General features: G+C 32.2%; 1 protein-coding gene and 1 pseudogene across 2 annotated transcripts; one reads left to right on the forward strand and one right to left on the reverse strand.

The window, feature by feature from the left end:
* Positions 1-10500: 10500 nt before the first annotated feature.
* LOC149491836 (OPA3-like protein) lies at positions 10501-12286 on the reverse strand. 2 transcript variants are annotated; one of them, XM_089717013.1, is made up of 5 exons: positions 12012-12286; positions 11763-11897; positions 11448-11534; positions 11251-11293; positions 10501-10732 (listed from the first exon to the last, which is right to left on the reverse strand). In XM_089717013.1, exons 1-4 carry the CDS (start codon positions 12138-12140, stop codon positions 11282-11284), a joined length of 363 nt encoding a protein of 120 aa, XP_089573139.1. In that variant the 5' UTR covers positions 12141-12286; the 3' UTR covers positions 10501-10732; positions 11251-11281. The 2 variants fall into 2 exon arrangements, with proteins under 2 accessions (XP_089573139.1, XP_089573138.1); XM_089717012.1 differs by lacking the exon at positions 11251-11293.
* Positions 12287-16768: 4482 nt separating this feature from the next.
* Positions 16769-18272, forward strand: LOC149491837 (putative O-methyltransferase 3; annotated as a pseudogene).
* The last annotated feature ends 4327 nt before the right edge of the window (positions 18273-22599 follow it).

A 22599-nucleotide genomic window follows, 5' to 3' on the forward strand; every position in this document is an offset into this window, starting at 1 on the left:
GTTGAAATGGATATAAATTGAAAAAGTGTGGAATTGGTTTAGATAATGCATGATGAGGTTGAAATTGATACTTTTGTACATAAGAGTTGTGGTTAGCATGCTTGATTGGAGAAGGAAATTCCTCCCCTTGGTACCACCTTAGTGTAGTAAAGCTTACTTAATTATTTTATATATATGATATAAATATGATTATTTGATAACTTTTATATATTTAGAGTTTTAACAAAGAAATGGGTATTTAAGGTGTATGTGCTTTGAATTTTGAATAAGAAAGTTTTAAAAGAAAAGGAATTTATGATAAATTTCCTATATTGAGTAATTATGTTTAAGTATATGAGTTACTTAAGTTCTAAAGTAAGCTTACATGTATGATTTCACATGATAAGGAAATTGTCTATGTTAAGTAATTATGTTTAAGTATGATTCTAAAGTAAAGCTTGCATTATGAATTTAAGAAGACTAAAGAATAAGACAAGTTTTCTGATAAGTGTATGAAAAGAATTAAACAAGGATTTTGGGCTCTAATATACTTAGTGTGAATTTGATGCGTGATTTGATTTTATTCTATCTGATGAGCATGCTCGGCATTTGATGCCATTCTGATAAGAAGCTATGATCGTATGCTAGACACGTGGTGTCTTCTGTTCTGTTAGGGCGGACGCGCTTTATATTTGAATCTGTTGGCGACCTAAGGCCATTCTGAATCTGTTCTGAAAACTTTATGCTTCTCTTTCTCCTAAGTGTATGCGAGCCCTATGGAAAATATCTGTAATACAATTAAACGAATGAGATCATATTATTTTAGTAAACATTACTTTGGAAATTACTGATTATGTTATCAAATGAATTTTCAAAGCATGATATTTCGATACATAGTATTAAATAAAGAGTATATGTATTGGTATAATGTTTAAGTATGAATTTATGATTTGAAAGAATTAAATTATTTATGTTAATAATTATAAGTTTATTTTAAGGAACCAAGTATTTATGATGATAAAATGTCTTAAGTAAAGGATTTATGGTATAAAGAATTAAATTCTTTATGTTATTAATTACTAGTATATGTGCTATTTGTTTTGCTATAAATGGAAATGTATGTTGAATTTTAATGCATTTATGATTGTAAATAATTTTAATGAAATTTGTTTTAAAGTAAGTTGCTATCGCAACTTGGTAAGTATGTGAATTATGAGCACCACTGAGTTTTATACTCAGCGCGTCGATTTTTATCACGCGTAGGTTGAAGATTTGTTGCTACTTGAAGATTAGAAGAATAGTATCAAAGCAGAAGTGACTAATTTGGGAGTAGTCGATTGAGATTTATATATGAAGAATTATGGCATGTATAATTGTTACATTTCCAGATATTATGTTTTTGAAATATAATTGAGTATGTAATTATAAGTATTTTGATGTATATATTTGGAGAGAAGAATAAGATTTATTAAATGATTGAATGAAATATTTGAAGTCAGTTGATATGATTAGTTCATTAAGACTTGATAGATATAATGAATGCAATTAATTGATGGATCTAAAATACTATTGAGGATTTATTCAATTATGAAATATAAAAGTGTTGTTATATTATAAGATTATTTGGAGATGTTGAAAGTTTAGAGTTTAATTGGGAGTATTTTGTATTCACATGTTTGGCGAGCTCAGTTTTTAAAGGGATATTCTTACAATATTTCTGTAGGAATTTTCCCAATGTATATAAAAAAAAAAATGCAAGGAAAATGAAATGAAATCACTATTATAAAAAAAAAAAAAATTTACTCGCTAACTTGTGAATACTCAGTTACTTCTAATTCATATTTTAGTTTTATGATTTATATGTTAAGTTAAGACGGTGTCTCCGCACCGAATGTGGCATCCGCCGTCGGGTCTCTCGGGACTGGGTGGCGGGTGTTACAGAGCCAAAACTCACAATATGATCCAAAAAAACCCACTCTTGACACTATCCATTTCCACAATAGTTAATTTACAAAATGCTCCTGACAGTGATTTTCGCAAGTGTACGAAATTGCAATAAGTAATATAGAATGAAAGAGTATTGTATCCAGAGGGATTGTATACCAAGTTCTAAAATTATATTAACCTATTATTATTTAAACGGCGATCTAGAAAAATTATTTTAAGAAACTAAATTCGACAAATAAAGATAATAAAAAGAATCAAACAAGGGCAATTATTGATTAAAGAATCAAGGATTTAAAACTATTAAGGATTTGTCTTAATTCTATCCAATTTATTTTATTAGTTCGTTAATCAATTTTAATTGTCAAAGTAGAGGAAACAACCCTAAATTATTAACACGTTTCCAGATGTATTGTTAGTTATTTTAACCCGGTCTAATTATCCATCTTCCAATAGCACAATCAATATGAATTAAATCATTAAGTTTTATGGTTGCTTATGAATTCATAACCTAAGGTCGTTAACTTATGAAAACGCCCCATGATCAAACCTTAAAGCTTCCGCATCAAGTTATTATTCTCGTGTAATTTATTACATTTTTCGTATCAAAAGCCCTTATCCCGATAGTGATTAATGAAATAAATCAATCCAGAGTATTAAGTTTAATAATAAATTATACTTTGAATAAAGAAAAACAAATCTAATATTATAAATTGGAAAAGAAATTAAGCTATATCAAATCCCTATTATGAGAGTTTAGTTGATTTTTCTTGGGCGTGCTAGAGTCTGAGTGTCCACTTGATTTTTCTTGAATCCAGTACGGGCGTGCTGAGGTGCACGGGCATGGCGTGGTAGAGCCTGAGTGTTTTGATTTATTTTGCTCTTTTCTATGCCAAAACCTTATAAATTTCCTTAAGATCAAATGAATTATGATTCAGGGAAGCTTTGAACAAAAACATAAAGAAAACTAAATAAAACTAATTAAAATAATTAAGAGCACTGAAAATCCTAATAAAAACCATATTAAAAATACTAAAGAAATAACACCTATCACTTCCATTGATTTTTTTATTTTCATAATTTAGAGAAAACTGTGGTTAACCTACAACGATGTAGAGAGGAAAACAATTAATCTATCATAACTTGTATCCACTAACTTCTTAGCTAAGATTGGATTAAGAATGTTAAATATCTTCTGTGAGGCAACTTTGTTTGCTGAAGATAAGTCTCTTAATTCTAATGTTTTTGAGAGCATACTACTAGATTATGATAGAGGCTTAATCACCAAACAAAGCCTGAATCTTTGATTTTCTTTTTTTAATTTATTTTTTTTGAAATTTGGCAAATACTTTTAATTTTGTTGATCATGCCCTATATTTATTTTCTATATATATTTTTCATTGTCAATTCTAGCATCCGAATAAGTCCAATTGGATGCGATCGGCAGCTTCGGAATGAAAGAACTCAGTTAGCGTACCTTGGATATGCCAATTATTATACCATGGATATGCGAATTGCCTACAGACACAGTCCATATTTTTATTTTTCAAATTTGGTAGTGTTAAAGGGTACTCTAGAAATGATATTCTTGAATACGCATATAAAATTATTGAAAAATATCTATTGCTGTAGCTATGATGAAGATTAATCAGTTAACAAAATCAAGTTAACAATTGTAGTTTAATCAAATTAAACTACAATCAAGTGTTAGTTTCTGCAAAATAAGGCAAACAGAGAAATTGAGGAACAATGTGTACACCAGCTTTTTTCTATACTTCGCTTACAAATGGGAAGTAACGAAAGAAAAGTGATTCGGCTAATAAGTAAATATGGAAAAGACAGATGCTTCCCCCCAAGACCAAAACCAATGCAAGTTAACTGTTCGGTGAAGTTAGTTCTTACTGTGCATCTCCATACTGCAGCCTGATTCTTGATTCCCACAGTTATCATGTTGAATTTGTTTTTCCATCTTGGAATACATGTAAGAATTAATCTCAAATAATTCAATAATAACCTAGATCGTGCAAACCACTAGATTCAACAAAATAGATTGAATAAGAAAAGGTTGCGTACCTGACATCGTTGTTCGTCGATCTTGATGTATAGAATTAGGTTTGCAGCCTTCCAGAGAATTGAAGAATCGATTTAGCGGAAGCAATACGAAAGGAACGTAAAACTGAATCGTATTCAACTCCTCTGGGGACCACGACCTTTATATACCTGTAGGGTTAGTACAATTCCTATTTCGGTCCTTTAACGAAATAGGAATTATATAATGGTCTCTACACTTAATATCTATAATTAGTTGATACCTCAATAGTCAATTATTCACAATCAAGACCACATTTGAAATTGACTTTACAATTGGACTGCTGTACATATTTAATTTTACATATTAAGCCCACAATAGAAAATTAAATCCAACAATCTCCCACTTGGGCGAACATATGTTAAATAAAATACATACACCAAAATGAGCTCAACAAACGCAGTCATACAAGGTATCCAAAAACAATCTCGTCCATTAGTTATATTGATAAAGAGCTGAAGAAACATTCGCCATAGATCTCATGACTAAGTTCATCATCAACTACATTACCAATACCCCTAAATGACATAGATTCATTATAGAAGTGTAGCATGAAAACTACATGTAATGTGATCATCATGTCTGTTTCCAACTGGTCACCAACAAAAGTGAGATCAAGCAAAACAATAATAATAATACAGAGTGTAACCATCAACCAAAATGAGTACTCAACAAAATTTCATAATAAAACATATCCAAAAAAATAGAGCATTCAAAAACATAATGTATATAAAGAGCAAACTCCCACTAAAACTAGACAGTCTCAAACAAAACGATACCCATATGAGCGGTGTGCTCATGGAAAACTTTCGGTATCACTGCCTTTGTAAGCGGATCCGCAATCATAGAGTTTGTTCCAATATGCTCTAAGGATATCTGTCCACTCTGTACCCTCTCCTTCACAGCCAAGAACTTAATCTCAATGTGTTTTGATCGAGAAGAGCTCCTGTTGTTGTTGGAGAATAAAACGGCTGACCTGCTGTCACAATACAACTTCAGTGGTCTTTCTATTCCACCTACTACACGCAGCCCAGTGACAAGGTTTCTCAGCCAAATAGCTTGATTGGATGCCTCATAAGATGCTACAAATTCAGCTTCCATGGTGGAGGTTGCCACTAGAGTTTGTTTCACACTCTTCCAAGAAATAGCACCGCCAGCCAATAGAAAAACGTAGCCAGATGTGGATTTTCTACTATCTTGGCATCCAGCGAAATCAGAATCAGTATACCCAATGATCTCAAGCTGATCTGATCTCCTATATGTGAGCATATGTCCCTTAGTCCTCTGAAGATATCTCATGACTCTTTTGGCTGCTTTCCAATGATCCATTCCTGGATTGCTGAGATATCTACCTAACATGCCAACTATAAAAGAAATGTCTGGACGAGTACAAACTTGAACATACATAAGACTTCCTACAGCTGACGCATAAGGAACCTTTTGCATTTCCTGAATTTCAAGTTCACTCTTTGGACATTGTTGATTACTAAATTTATCACCTTTTGCAATAGGGGTATCCAATGGTCTAGAATTCTGCATACCAAATCTCTTGAGCACTTTATCAATATAGCTCTTTTGTGATAATCCAAGAATACCTCGAGAACGGTCTCGATGTATCTGAATCCCTAAAACAAAAGAAGCTTCACCTAAATCTTTCATCTCAAAATGCTTTGAAAGAAAAACTTTGGTTTCATGCAACACTTTACAATTAGTAGCAAGAAGTATGTCATCCACATATAAGACCAAAAATAAACCTACTCCCACTGAACTTATGGTACACACAATTTTCAACATTTGCCTCAAAGCCAAACGAGACAATTACTTGGTTGAATTAAAGTACCATTGACGAGAAGCTTGCTTGAGTCCATAAATGGATTTCTTTAATTTGCATACCAGATGTTTTGGATCTCCAATTAAAACTTTCTGGTTGCACCATATATATTGTTTCATCAATGTCGCCATTGAGAAACGCAGTCTTAACATCCATTTGATGAAGCTCAAGATCAATGATTGCAACTAAGGCCATATTGTCCTAAAAGATCCTTCGAAGAAACTGGGAGAGAAGGTTTCTTATAGTCAATTCCCTTCCTTTTGAGTAAAGCCTTTTGCTACAAGACGTGCTTTATATCTCTCCACATTACCTTGAGAATCCCTTTTGGTTTTAAATATCCATTTGCAACCAATGGGTTTCTTTCCTTCAGGTAAATTGAACAAGATCCCAAACTTGATTGTCTTGCATAGACTTATACTCTTCGTTCATTGCCTCAATCCACTTATGAGAGTCAGAACTCTGCATGGCATGATAGAAACTAACTGGATCATCATCTATCATGTCTACAGTATCCTCATGTTCCTGAAGAAACACCTATATATCATCTGGAATAGCAATCTCTTCTCTCCCTAGTAGATCTCCTCAAAGGCATTTGAACAGACTCTAATTCTTGAGGTTGTTGAATTTGTTCTTGAGGAAGAATAGCATTGTCTTGAATTGGATCTTGAATAGTGACAGGAGCAACTGGAGTCTGTACGCTATCAGAAACAACAAAGGAATGAGAACCGAATCATCCTTACTTGGTTCCTCTTCAAAGACAATGTTTCTTTCTTTATTTCTCCCTCCAAATCAACATCCTCAAAAAATGTTGCAATTCTCGTTTCAAAAAAAGTTCTGGAAGTAGGATTATAAAACTTGTAATCCCGTAGACCGCTCAGAATATCCAACAAAGTAGCTGCTGATAGTTTTGGAGTCCAGTTTTGTTTCATTCGGCTTGTAAGGCCTTGCTTCAGCTGGACATCCCCAAACATGGAAGATGCTTTAGACTAGGCTTACGTCCAGTCCAAGTTCATAAGGTGTTTTAGCAACTGCTTTAGATGGAATCCTATTGAGAAGATAAGCTGCTGTCTTTAACGCTTCACCCCACAGAGACTCTGGTAAAGTAGAATGACTAATCATACTCCTTACCATATCCATAAGAGTCCTATTACGTCTCTCAGATACACCATTCATGCTTGGGAGTACCAGGCATTGTATATTGAGGGATAATTCCACATTCCTGTAGGAAAAGCGCAAAAGGTCCTGGACGTTGTTCGCCTGAACCGTCATATTTACCATAATATTCACCACCACGGTCAGATCGAACAGATTTAATCTTCTTTCCTAGTTGATTTTCAACTTCGGCTTTATAAGATTTAAACACGTCCAAAGACTCAGATTTTTCATGAATGAGATATAAGTAACCATAACGAGAATAGTCATCAATGAATGATATAAAATATCTTTGGCCATTTCTAGTTGCAATATGGAATGGACCGCAAATATCTGTATGAATCAGTTCTAAAACATTGGATGACCGAATGGCACCTAGTCTCTTTTGTTTAGTCTGTTTTCCTTTAATACACTCAATACAAGAATCCAAACCTGTGTAATCAAGTGTATCTAAGATACCATCAGAAACAAGACGCTCAATTCTCGATTTGGATAAATGACCCAAACGTCTATGCCAAAGTACAGCTGAGTTATCAATATTCAACTTTCTTTTGGTACCTCTTGTAGTAACATGCAGGGATTCATGATAACTAGTATCAATGTCTAACATATATAGATTATCACATTCATTCAAGCAACCAGTACCCAAAACTTTTGAATTCATAGATAAGTGAATATACTGTCTCCAAAAGAACAATGAAAACCAGATTTGTCCAAAAGGAAACAGAAATCAAATTCCTTCTAAAAGAGGGAATAACAAAAGTATCTATAAGATCCAAAAAATAGCCAGTACTTAAACATAATCTAAAATGTCCAATTGCCTCTACTTCAACCAGATCGCCATTTCCTACATAGACGTATCTTTCACCGTCAGTTGGCTTTCTGTAGTTGAGGCAGCCCAGCAATGAACACTTATATGAGCGGTAGCACCAGAATCCATCCAATAAGTGTTTTTAGGAGCTGAAGTTAAATTAACTTCACAACAGACTAAAACAAGGTACTTACCCCTCTTTGCAAGCCAAATAGCAAATTTAGGACAGTCCTTTCTCAAGTGATCCGTCTTTCCACAAAAGAAGCATTTTGGCACATAAGGCTTCTTTTGTACTGGATCTACAGCAGTAGCAGCAGCAGGTTTCTCAATAGCCTTTTCAACAGTCTTTGCAAAAGGCCTCTTTCTTTTCTTGTTCTTGCCCTTCCCAGCTGAAGAAACAAATGAGCACTCTCTCTTTGTTAGAATTCATCTTTTCCTCCTCATCAACACAATGAGAAATGAGCTCTTTAAGAGTCCATTTATTCGGCTGACAATTATAGGAAGTCCTAATTTGTCCATACTGAGAAGGAAGAGAATTCATAACCATATGGACTAAAAGGTCATCTGGTAAAGCCATACCCAGCGCCTTCAGTCTCTTTGCAATCTGAGACATGCTAAGAATATGCTCCCGAACACCACCATTGCCAGCAAACTTCATGGAGGTTAATTTTCCTAAAAGTGTTCCCACTTCGGCTTTGTCATTCTTGACATAAGCCCTCTCCAGCTCGGCAAGATAGTTTTGAGCATTGTTCTTTTCAGCTGAGACAGAGTCTCGAACATGTTCTCGGACTCCTTTCTGCATGATCATTAGACCTAAGCGATTAGAACGCTCCCACTTCTCATACTGAACCCTTTGAACATCAGTGCTCGTATCAGTAAGAGGAGCAGGTTCGTCCATCCTGAATGCAAGATCCAAATCCATACAGCCCAGAAAGATCATAATATCTGATTTCCAAGACTCAAAATTTGATCCCTCAAGTTTAGGACACAATCAGGATAAATGAATGTTAGCTGAATCAGAGAAAATAAACAAATAGATAAGTATAAGCTTACAATCCACAATGAACAATTCACATAAGTAGAGATTAAAAAATGGCAATAAGATACAGACACAACATTAATATTCTCATCTTTGGATGTAAAACATTAACTTGTAATTAGTATCTCAATGCAGCAATCAAATATTGATAACATAGTCCTGACAAATAATAAATCTTCCTTTGGGCCGATATAATCTGTCATGGAAAATAATCAAACAATTATCACATATTTATTGCAAACATGTATTCAAACTCAGCCAGATAGCAACTTCCTTTGGGCCGATTAACTATCCGCAACGAATTCTAATACACTGTCTAATATTCTAAAATAAATCAATTCAAGCAATAGAGGTCACTTTGGTGACTTATTGATCAAATCAATTTATTTTAACAAATATCAACACAATAGGGACTTAATCACTCCAAAATTTAATCTCAAGTCGACAAATTAAATCATTTAATTGTATTAAACAAAACAATTGCAATTAAATGAATTGATTGTCTAAATATTTAATAATCTAAAATTATTTAGTCCAAAAAAAATTATAATCTAGTCTTTAAGTCACTAAATTTGAGACTAAATTATAAAATAGGACTAAATATATTTGAATAAATAAAGTTCAGGGTCTAATCGAAAGAAAACAGAAATTAAAGCCTAATCTGGGTTAAGAAAATTAGGGCCTAATCTGAAATTACAGAAAATTTAGGGCCTAATCTGAAATTACAGAAAATTTAGGGACCTAATCTGAAGTTACAGAAAATTTAGGGACCTAATCTGAAGTTACAGAAAATTAAAGGACCTAATCTGAAGTTACAGAAAATTAAGGGACCAATATGAAATTACAGAAAATTAAGGGACTAATACAAAAAAACATAAAATTAGGAATCTAATATGAAATTTTCCAGGGACCTAACTGTTATTTTCCATCCCTAACCTAAAAACAAAACGATAAGGGACGGAAAATAACAGGTTCCAGCCCCTTTCCGCCGCCAACAATGGAGGTTTTTTTTTTTTTTTTTTTTTTTTTTTTTTTTTTTTTTTTTTTTTTTTTTTTTTTTTTTTTTTTTAACAAGATCCAGCCAGCAAAGAAAAAAAAATACCAAACGAACAATTAATCGTTAATGGCGTTAGTTCAAAACCTCTTACCTGTTCTTGGGAATCCGAAGAACAGTGAGAACAAAAATATATATATACATTTTTTTTATTAAACAAAACCCTCAATCTATAAACAGTAGGGTAAACAAATAAATAAATAAAAAACGAAAAACCAATCTAAATCTAGCAATTATGCACAAGGCTCTGATACCACTTTAAGAATTAATCTCAAATAATTCAATAATAACCTAGATCGTGCAAACCACTAGATTCAACAAAATAGATTGAATAAGAAAAGGTTGCGTACCTGACATCGTTGTTCGTCGATCTTGATGTATAAAATTAGGTTTGCAGCCTTCCAGAGAATTGAAGAATCGATTTAGCGGAAGCAATACGAAAGGAACGTAAAACTGAATCGTATTCAACTCCTCTGGGGACCACGACCTTTATATACCTGTAGGGTTAGTACAATTCCTATTTCGGTCCTTTAACGAAATAGGAATTATATAATGGTCTCTACACTTAATATCTATAATTAGTTGATACCTCAATAGTCAATTATTCACAATCAAGACCACATTTGAAATTGACTTTACAATTGGACTGCTGTACATATTTAATTTTACATATTAAGCCCACAATAGAAAATTAAATCCAACAATACATGGCCATGCCTGGAGTTGAAAAGGCCAGCAAGTCCTCGTCCTTTGACAAGTTTTTCCAGGTCTTCGAGTTTGCGTTTAAGAAGTTCAACTTCCTTCGCTAATTCTTCATCTCTTTGTTTCATCTCCTGCAACAGCAGTACATTTTGCTTAAGAACAGACTAGAGCATTAAGTGTATATTTCCAAATATTAATTGCAAGCAAAACATCTGAATCCCTGACTAATGAGTGAAGATATTTGTTTTTAACAGCTGATAACATAACCAAAACACATATAGAAAGGGCAAGAGCACCGGTAGGTCATAAACTAAAATTCTCCACAGCTCAAACAGAAGCATAAACCAAAGTGATAAAGGTTTGACAAGCACTTATAATTCCTAGTTGATGGTACCCAAACCACTATTACACATTTGAAGTTAACATTTGATAAGATAATTTAGATAGACACAAGTAGAGTAAATTGCACCACTTTCTGATGGATCCATTCCATGTGAGGAAATGGCATATTCAATAAATAAATAGACAATGCATCAACTTGATTTTCCATGATTAGAAATTTTACATTTTAGAATTCCAGGCAACCCATGCCTGCAGCCTACACAGATTATATTTTTGAGACCAAGTGGATAATGCTTGAATTAAATACCTTATCATCTTTATCATATTCCATCCATCTGTCAACTCCCTTCCTTCCTCAATTGCAATAAAGAAAAATACAACGAAAAATGGATAATGGGCAGAAACAAAGCTTCTCTATTAGAAAGGTGTATAAAATGTCAATCAAAATATAATGTCAGGGCAACACAATGGGTCAAGGGATGATATAAAGTTAAGAACACATACTTGTAATTCCCGTATTCGCATCTCCTCCTTTCTTGCTTCTGATCTGGAACTCCTTTGGACTTCAAAAGTGACAGCAGCTGCAGCAACCTGAAAGAAATGGGAATTTCATCAGTTTACCCAATTCATGCAAAACCAGTTTAGAATTATTCCTGCTTGGAAAAAACAATGTATGAAATTTATATACCAGAAAACAAAAACATTTAGATGTTGATACACATTCAAGAACAGCAATGCAAAATTGCAAATGTATGCCTAAAAATCCAATCTTTTTTATATAATTTTAGACCAGTAACAGGAACCGGAAGAGAGAAATACCGTAAAAACAAAGAGTTCCCCAATAAGATCAGCTGCAGCTTGGACAGCCTTCTCCTCATCCAAAGGACGTATTGCAACATTAGTTGCATGACCGTAAATCCGCCTTTGCACTGTTGTTGTGAATCGATGGTTTGCCTAATAAAGGAAAATAAACTGAAATCGACAAAGTTATAGATAAAGACAGAATATTTACAGATCAAGAATTGACATAATTGCACAAGAAGGGAAACGAATAGAAGAGAAGAGAACCTGTGCAATGCTGATTATGAACTGACGGAACCTGGGGTGCAGCCCTGCTTCCTTCTTGAGCCTATTGGCTATGGGTTTGCAAACCGTTTTGAGAGCAAGCGTTCCTAGCTTTACCACTGGTAAAATCATATTACTTCTTTATACGTTTTCGACCACTTCACTTGTTTGGTTGCAGCGCACATAAGCCGTTCGACGTTGTTACTCAAAGAAATAAAAGATGAACTAGGAGACAAGCAGAGAACCACCATACAATCGCGCCTTCTCGACACAGAAGGTTTTTTTCAGACGGCGCGCTTTAACCACGTGTCATAATTATAATATGCTTTGTCAGCTGACTGCGCTCTGCCAAAAACGACATCGTTTTTTTTAGATGAAATCTCGTTATAGTAATGCGTGTCATGAAATCTGTGACATATAGCTAACCTGTCGTTCACCGACTGCGACAAGCCCTACAAGGACTCCACTTGACAAACTGCAAAACTTCTTCATTTAGGCTTCTTTTATTTTTAGAACTTATTTGAAAAGTATTTTTAGATTTTGATATTTGAATTGTAGAAGAAAATCAGTTAATGACAAATATTTAGTTATTTGAAGTAATATTAATGATATTATTAATATTTATTAAATTGTTGAGAAAAACTGAAAAACTTTTAGATATTAAATTAAAAAAGATACTGAAAATTTTTTATTATTTAAAATATCAATGCTATTATTAATTATTTAGTTAGTTAAAGAACTATTTTTTCTATAAATTTTTTTATCGTTGTATTATATTTATTAAGTTGTATTTAATATATTATTAAAAATCTGTTTTCCGCTTTATCAATTATCATCTTATTTGTAAAATTATTAATTATAGAAATTGTAGCGCCATTAATTTATTTTAAATAAGTATACAATTCAATTAAATGTTTAGGCTTTAGTTAAAGTTTATAATTTAAACGATTTATCTTATCATAGATAATTCCATACAAATAAAATTTTCAATTCAAATGGATGATACATAGATGGATGTATTATTTATTGTATAATTAAATTATTTAACAGTAAAATATACTTTAATTATTTATTAATATTAAAGTTCCAGAAAGCAAGAATGCTTTTCCCTTTAGCAAAAAGATATAGTAAAATTCTTTTACGTCAAAATAACAGGAGATATTCAAAGCCTCCTATGAGTTGTGATTCTTAATTTCAACAACCTAATATTTCGTGGACTACCTTTCAAACGAATACCTAGATGAGACAAAAACCTTTCCAAAAAAAGCTAGTGAAGGCCAAGAAGATAAATGAAAAAACAAAACTAACAATTAATTTATTTGATAATTAATAATAAATAATACAGCAAATGAGAGAGTATCTTATAAGACAGCATTAATAAATTAGTCAATGGAAAAAACGCATATAAATTTTTTTAATTAAACCAATATTCATGTGAATTGCATTCAGATCAAGACGGAATAAAAGAAGCCCTCCATTTTGCTTTCTTTATGCTTTCGTTTCTTCGAAAAGTTTTGAAACAGAAATAATCAATTTATTAATTAGTAGAATATTCAAAAATTTGGGAATGTTTAGTAATTAATTACTTGATTGCATTATGTACATGGAATCAGTTGGCAAGACATCAATACAAAATTATTCCAATTCAAACAACATATTCACCGTCGCTTAACCGAATTAAAAGAAAAAAATATTTTTAAAAAGCTACATGCACTTCATATACAACTAAATAATTGCTCACTAAAGAAAAGATTTTTTATTCACATGTAAGTGGAAGATTGAGGAAGGTAGAGAGAGATATAGATCATTAGCAATCCAATCCAGTGCCATGAACGTTTTTATGTTGTTAATTTTTTATTTATATATAGTAAGAGTTAAATCTGATAGCTAAGTTTTAACTAGACTTTGTAATTTAAATAATTTGTTCCTATAGATAATAATTCCATATGGACAAAGTGATCTTATAAAAATATTAAAATCCAATCAAATCATAATTTGTTAGTATAGATAATAATTCTATATGGATAAAGAGACCTTAAAAATATTAAAACCCATCCAATTATAATAAAATGAAAAAGAAAAGTAAAAAATCTATAAAAAAATGATAAATAAGAATGTTGAATAGAGAGAACGTGTTAGCTTATTTTTTACTTCAAGATTAATATAGATTAGGAAGGTAGATTTTCTAAACAAATATATTTTTTTGGTTAAATATAACAAATTTTTAATTGTAACATTAACTAAGTACTCTTACGTGCGTGGGTTCATGACATTGTCAACTACTTGCAAAGCATGATAAGACGATTAAGCGTTGTAACTTTCACAATAGCTGGAGACAAAAGGCACCATATGCCATGCCGATCCCCATAAGTTAAAGGTAAAGGAATCCATCAGTAGTAGCTTTGATTGGTCTTGTCATTTATATGAGAAGTAAAATATCGTGTAACACTCGCCGCCCAATCCTGAAAGATCCGACGGTGGATGTCACATTCAGTGCCGGAGGCACCGTCCTAACCTACATATAAATCATACAACCATATTATGAATTAGAAGTGACTTAGTATTCACAAGTTTAGCAAGTTAATATTTTGTTTTGAAAATGATTTGGGAGAGTCCTACAGAAAAACTGCAAGAGTTTCTCCTAAAAATAGAGGTTACCAAACATATGAATACAAAACACTCCCAAATTCAAACTCCAAACCCCATCAAACTCCAATCAACACAATAACACTTCTATAATTTCATAACTACATAATTACTCAATAACATTTTAATATTCATCACTTAAATACATTCATTATATATATATCAAGTCCTTATTTTCTAATCATACCAACTATCTTAAACGAATAAACTATATGATCTCAGGATATGTTCATATAATCTCATCATGCTTTATGAGAATTTACTTTATGCAAATCTTTGAATGTGATATTTAAACTAAATTAATATCACCTTACTATATTTATATTTGTAGACCTTTGTTATTGAATTTAAGTGTATGGTGAAGAAAAAATAAGGAGAAGAAGAATGGGAGTTGGCGTTAACACGGAGAAGAAGAAGAAAAGAAAAAGTGTTGCTCAATAATTGAGAAGTTGACTTATAAAGCAACTAAAGGGTAGTTTAGTCTTTTCCCACAATTGGATGGCTAAGATTAAGTCAAAAGTAATCTCATCTAATGGCTACAAATAATCTCCAATTAAATTCCTTCAAAATATTATTTATCTTCATAAAATTCTCAAACTTAATCCTTAAAAATTCCGCAAATTTCCTTACTTAATATAACACCATAATTCACTATTCACTAATTATCTAAATTCTCCAAAAATATTCTTTACTTATTTTCTACTCATAAAAATCATGTATGCATAATCCAAAAATATTAAATAAAATATGACACATAGATAGTAATTTTTTCGGACCAAAATAATACTTATTCCCGAACTGATGGTACTATTCACAGAGCGGTGGTACTATTTACAGACCGGTAAAACTATTATTTTAGACACAGAAAAATCAAGGCGTTACATATCGAGTTATTAGTTGGATATTTTTTGGATTTTACAAAATTGGGATCCATTAATTTGTGATTCCTGTCCACTTCTAGTGCAAATCCATCAAAAGTTTTTTTTTTTTTCAGAAAATGTTGTTTTACTATATTGTTTTTGGTTTTCATGGGTTTATTAGGAAAATTTGGAGTTCTATTGTTAGATTATATATATATATATTAAACTATAGGTATCCGGACTCTATTATTAAGGACCGTCTAATTCGACTCGGGACTTAATCACAGTTAAAGCTCTTCGTGTTTCCATGTAGGTGAGTTTAATGGACATCGAAATCAAGAGCTCTTGATTTTTTTATATTTTAGATGTGGTTGTTGATGGGTTTTGCTAGTTTTGATATTAGAAATTGTGTTGCCATTGGATGAAATTGTTGGCATTAAGATTGAATCTTGCTGTGTGTTCAGATGTTGGATTGTATTTTTTTTTCTTCTTATTTTTATCGGAGGTGGGAAAATAAAGGAAATGAATTTCTGTTTATTGTTTGGTTGGGATTGAAAATTTGACAATTCTATATATCGGTGGTCCATATACTGCCAAATGGTTTTATTGAAAAAAATTTCTTGAATATATCCGGGTGTTCCCATACACTAAGTCAATTAAAAAAATATTATTATTTTTCTTTTTTTTCTTAATGTATGATTAAAAATACTATCATTTAAAGTATAACATTATTTGTAATTGATTTAGTGTATAAGTGAGTTCATAAACTGGATATAGGTAAGTGTTTTCCTTTATTGAATTAATTTATTATATGGATGAAGCCATACACCAGATAAATAAATATATATAATTATCGTATCATAAACCAAATCAATTTTTTTATTAGTTTTTATCAAGGGCATCATCTCACATCCCGTTTAACGGTTAAATGAGAAACTAATCCCTTTTATTATTAAATTAGAGATTTTATTGGTAAATGATTATCATTAAATCAGAAATTCTATTCATGAAAAAATACATGGGAAAGAAGATTGATTTTTTTTTTTTTTTTTTTTTTTTGTAAAAAAGGTGTGAGGATATTTTCTACTTTCTTATATATTATTATTCTTATATTAACTTCAGAATATTTGTGGCAACTACCACGCATCAATGTGAATAATGTGAAAAAAATAAAATAAAATATACTAATGCATGGGGGAAAAATAAAATAATTAGCGTTTGAAAAAAAATAATAATAAAGAAAGAAAGGAAGAAATCCCCCACCACTCTCTCTATATATACTTAAAAGTATTTGATTGATTGTTCATCATATTTGTACTTCTACCATATCCTAATACTATTAGCCTCAAGCCCATAAAAATGGCTCATTTGGCTGAAGAAATTCTAAACCTAGATTCTGATCAGCAGCTTGAAGCTCAAGCTCATATATGGAACCATATTTTCAACTTCATAAATTCCATGTCCTTAAAATGTGCAATTCAATTAGGAATACCAGACGCCATTAACAAGCATGGCAAGCTCATGACTCTTTCTGACCTAATCAATGCCCTATCTATACACCCAACCAAAGCGCATTGCATTCCTCGCCTGATGCGCATTTTAGTCCATTCTGGCTTTTTTGCTGTAGCAAAAATAGAAGAAAATGGCCGAGAAATAAAAGGGTATGTTCTTACTAATGCATCGAAGCTTCTTGTTAAAGAAAATCCATCGAGTGTGGCACCGTTCTTGCTAGCCATGCTTGATCCAGTTTCAACAGGACCATGGCATTATTTAAGCACTTGGTTCTTGAATGATGATCCACAGACATTTTATACATTTCATGGAAAGACATTTTGGGAGTATGCTGGTCAAGATCCTAAGCTCAACAATTTTTTTAATGAAGCTATGGCAAGTGATGCTAGGTTGGTTATGAGTATTATGATAAAAGAATGCAAAGGAGTGTTTGATGGATTGAAGTCATTGGTTGATGTTGGAGGTGGAACAGGAACTGTGGCTACAATTTTAGCTAATGCATTTCCTCACTTGGTTTGCTTTGTCTTCGATCTCCCCCATGTCGTTGCTGGTCTTCAAGATGGTGAGAACTTGAAATTCGTTGGTGGTAACATGTTCGAGGAGATTCCTCCTGCAGCTGATGCAATTTTACTGAAGGCATGTACTGAAATTTATGCTCTCTCTTTTTTCTATCTTTTCCTTATTTTACTTGGTATTAGATGAAAGGTAATCTTGCTTTTGAATGTCTAACCTCCTGCATGCTGCGCTGATATTCTGCTAACAATTTTTTAATTTTATTTTCGATCATAAGCAGTGGATTTTGCATGATTGGAGTGATGAAGAATGCATAAAGATATTGAAGAAATGTAAAGAAGCAATTAAGGGCAGAAAAGGAGGAAAGCTGATTATTATAGATATGGTGATGGAGACCCACAAACAGAATAATGACTCCATTGAAACTCAGCTTTTCTTTGACATGTTGATGATGGTGTTGGTTAGTGGTAAAGAAAGAAACAAGAAAGAATGGGCTAAACTCTTTTTGATGCTGGTTTGGTGACTATAAGATAACCCATGTGTTGGGTTTAAGGTCTGTAATTGAAGTTTATCTTTAATTAGTATTATGTATTACTACCATATATGTGAAATAGGTAGAGTAATATGTGGGTTTGTTTCAATTTGTGAAAAGTGAGAGTAGGGGTCGAATTCTATTTAGAGGCTTTACTATAAATGTTATTAACGAGTTGGTGAATATTACTCAATGAGGAGGTTGTCTCTTGCTGTATTTACTCAATGAATGTTTTAAAATAATTGTTTAATATACTAATTACAGTTTGAAATAATTGTTTTGAAGAGACAGATGAAATAATTATTTATATTAAAAAATTATTTTATTTTTTAGGTAAGACTTTTGTAGCCATCACATTCACAATTTCAAATTTACAAATTACAAAATTTTATAAATGTCATTATTTGAACATCTAATTAAACACAAATGGATTGTTTTATTGAGCATAATATATAATAATTTAATTATGTAGACGAAAATTTCATTAGATTTTATTAGCAAAATCGTATTACAAGTGAATTTTTATGCTATTAGATAGTATTTTTCTAAGAACACTGCACACACGAATGAAAAGGATAAGATTAAAATCCTTTAAGATTTTGTTTAGAAAAGAGAGAGAAGAAATAATAAAACGTATATCACATTAAATGATGTAATTTTTTCAATTTAATAATAAAAATTAAATTTAAATCGAAGTTTTTGAATTTTTTAAAAATTAATATTAGAAATCCTTTCATTAAAAGAGGAGTATATAAACCAACCACCAATTGGTCCAGTATAATGAAGCGTTGGATCCTATAAGCAATGTCTAAGACTCGAACTCTAGATGCCAGACGATTTAAAAAAAAAAAAAAGAGGAGTACATAATATTCAATTTGAGTAAATCAAAAACTTAAACGCGCTAAAGTGGAAAAAAAGAAGATGAAATTTGAGTAAATCAAAAACTTAAACGTGCTAAATTGGAAAAAAAAGAAGATGAAAACCATTGATATTTTTTTTACAAATTTGCCAATTCAGTAATAAAGAAAATAATAAAGGACATAACTTGAGTATTTTTATAGGAATAAGAAATGATTTTAGCAGAAGAAATCAATTTTTCGGAAAAAAAAAATTCATTTTCAAATAGGATAATAAAAAATTATTCCAAATTTTATTCTTTTCGGATACTTGCAACATTGATATTCACAGAAGAGTTTCAAAATACCAAACTTTAAAAAAGAAAAAAGTCGCACTAGCAACTCTATTCATACAAGAAATTTATCCAAACTTAGTCTAAAATATCCAACCATAAGAAATTCACAATTCATTCGTACATTGAACTGCCAACAACAATGAAATAAAAAAAAAGTCCACGTGTGATGAGGCGCTGGATTTCATAAGTAATGTCTAAGATTCGAACTCTAAATACCAGACGATTTAAAAAAAAAAAAAAAAAAAAGGACACGATATTAAATTCAAGTAAATCAAAAACTTAAACGTGCTAAAGTGGAAAAAAAGAAGATGAAAACCATTGATATTTTTTTTTTCAAATTTGCCAATTCAGTAATAAAGAAAATATAAAAGACATAACTTGAGTATTTTTATAGGAATAAGAAATGATTTTAGCAGAAGAAATCAATTTTTCGGATAAAAATTAATTCATTTTCAAATAGGATAATAAAAAATTATTTCAAATTTTATTCTTTTCGGATACATTGATATCCACATAAGAGTTTGAAAATACCAAATTTTAAAAAAGGAAAAAGTCATACTAGCAACCTCTATTGAGCAATCCTTGTCAAATCTAGCAACATTTTCACCCAATATTTATCACAATCTTGAGCAAAAGTGAGCCTTGTTGAAACAAAAGTGAAATTACACACATATATTATTTACAAAAAAAAATAATAATAATAATTGAGGTTCTAACCCAGTTTAATTAGGTGTGTACTAGGGCCGCACAGGACCCATGCGTTGACAGGCTTTTTCGCAAGTATATGAAATCACAAACAAGTAATAAAGAATGAGTAAAATATCGTCCCACGAAAATTGTATACCAAGTACGAAAATTGTGTTACCTACTATTATTTAAATGATAAAAAGGAAAATAGATTGAAAAATAAAATAAAACAATGAGTAAGAAATCAAACAAAATATTTGATGAAAATAAATCAATGATTAAAAACTATTAGGAATTTTGACTTCACTTAATTCTATCCAATTTATTTTATTAGTTTGATAATCAATTTTAATTGTTCAAGTAAGTGAAACAATTCTAAAATTACTAACAAGCTCTCCTGATGTATTGTTAGCTATTTTTAACCCAGTCTAATTACATATCTTCTAATAACGCAACTAAACATGAATTAAATAATTAAGTTTTATGGTTTGTTTAAAAATTTATAATTTAAATTCGTTAACTTATAAAGTACCGCACGGCAGATTCAAATTAACAGAGCTAAGAATACGAGAGAAAAAGCTTTGTTGTGGTGTTTATCGTTTTTTGGGAGAGAAAAACATTTCAATTTCATGCAAATGCATTCAGTAAGCTGTTAACTGCTAAGGAAGGCAGGTCGATATATAGGCTTGTTTAGAAACTTTCCCGGAAAATGAACAACGGTGTCGTGAGTCAACATGGAAGGAAATGACCATCATACCCCCTAATTTTTTTCTTCAATTTTTTTATAAACAAATAAATAAATAAATTTCATTAGTATTGTTAGGGTCCCGGCAATAAAATTACGATAATAACACAGCGGAAAAATATAAATATGACACAGATATTTACGTGATTCACCCTTTAACTGTTAGGGCTACGTCCACGGGACAAAAACCGAATAATTCTTCCACTATTAAAAATAGTAGGCTTACAAAGAGAGTAATACAAAAATAGTGGCACTCGAAAGTGTTTCCCAAATTATCCTCACTATTTTCTCTACCCGAGTTTTAGAACCCAATTCTAAACTGAAACTCTCTCAAAAACTCTCTTCGCTCGGTTGTGTGTATTGAGATGGCTGAGCCATCTCCTATTTATAGGAGAGGGTAGACGCATTAACTACGCGTCCACCGAAATACAGGTCACCTACCAAAGAAATCTCCCATTTCCTTCTTTCCTTTTTCAACTACGTGTGGGTCCTACCACGTTTTCCATTCTTCTCTCTTTTTTTTTTATTTGTATTTGTTTCAAATGTGGGTCCCATTGAGTGGGCACCGCACAACAAATCTCCCCCTGCACACTCAAGTGGGGACGTTAGCCATACCGGCTATCTTTCTGCAAGTGACAAGTTTCTCCGTAGGTAAAGCTTTAGTCATCAAATCAGCGCCATTATCATCAGTGTGAATCTTTTCAATCTGAAATAACTTCATCTCCAGCGCATCGTGTATCCAATTATACCTCACATCAATGTGCTTTGACCTTGAATGAAAGGTCGAATTCTTGTTGAGATGTATCGCGCTTTGACTATCACATAGCAGAATGTACGTCTCTTGTTCTACACCCAATTCTTGTAGGAATTTCTTCATCCACAAGAGTTCTTTGCTAGCTTCTGTAATGGCGATATATTCTGCCTCAGTGGATGAGAGTGCAACACATTTTTGCAATTTTGATTGCCAAGAAACTGCTGCTCCTGCAAAAGTCATCAGATATCCAGAAGTTGATTTGCGCGAATCAACATCACCACCCATATCTGAATCTGTGTAACCATCTAACACAGGTGTATTATCACCAAAACATAAGCACATTTTGTAAGTGCCCTTAAGATACCTGAGAATCCACTTTACTGCATGCTAGTGTTCTTTACCTAGATTTGAAAGAAATCGGCTAACAACACCAACAGCATGAGCAATATCCGGTCTTGTGCATACCATGGCGTACATCAAGCTGCCAACGGCGGATGCATAAGGAATCTTCTTCAGTTCTTCTTTTTCTTTCTCACTTGAAGGACATTGACTGAGACTTAATTTGAAATGACCTGCAAGTGGGTACTAATTGGTTTCGCATTGCTCATGTTGAATCTGTTGAGAACTTTCTCGATATACTTTTCTTGAGACAGCCACAACTTTCTCTTTTTCCTGTCTCTGGAGATCTTCATTCCGAGTATCTGTTTTGCCGATCCCAAATCCTTCATGGTAAAGGATTTTCCAAGTTCCTTTTTCAAGCTCTCAATTTTCTTAGCATCTTGGCCCACAATAAGCATATCATCCACATATAACAAGAGAATAATAAAGTCGCCTTCTGTGAACTTTTTCACAAATACACAATGATCAGAAGTAGTTTTCTCATACCCGTGATTCACCATGAAAGAGTCAAACTTTTGTACCATTGTTTGGGAGCTTGTTTGAGGCCATACAAGCTCTTCTGCAATTTACACACCAAGTGTTCTTTGCCTTTGACTCTGAATCCTTCTGGTTGCTCCATATAAATTTCCTCCTCTAAGTCACCATGGAGGAAAGCAGTCTTTACGTCAAGTTGCTCGATCTCCAAATTCAGGCTAGCTGCTAATCCGAGCACAACTCTGATAGAAGACATCTTGACTACGGGTGAGAAAAT

The sequence above is a fragment of the Jatropha curcas genome, unplaced genomic scaffold (genome assembly GCF_041381405.1).
Source record: "Jatropha curcas cultivar XTBG-Jc1 unplaced genomic scaffold, XTBG_Jcur_1.0 HiC_scaffold_455_pilon, whole genome shotgun sequence".
NCBI classification, from domain to species: domain Eukaryota; kingdom Viridiplantae; phylum Streptophyta; class Magnoliopsida; order Malpighiales; family Euphorbiaceae; genus Jatropha; species Jatropha curcas.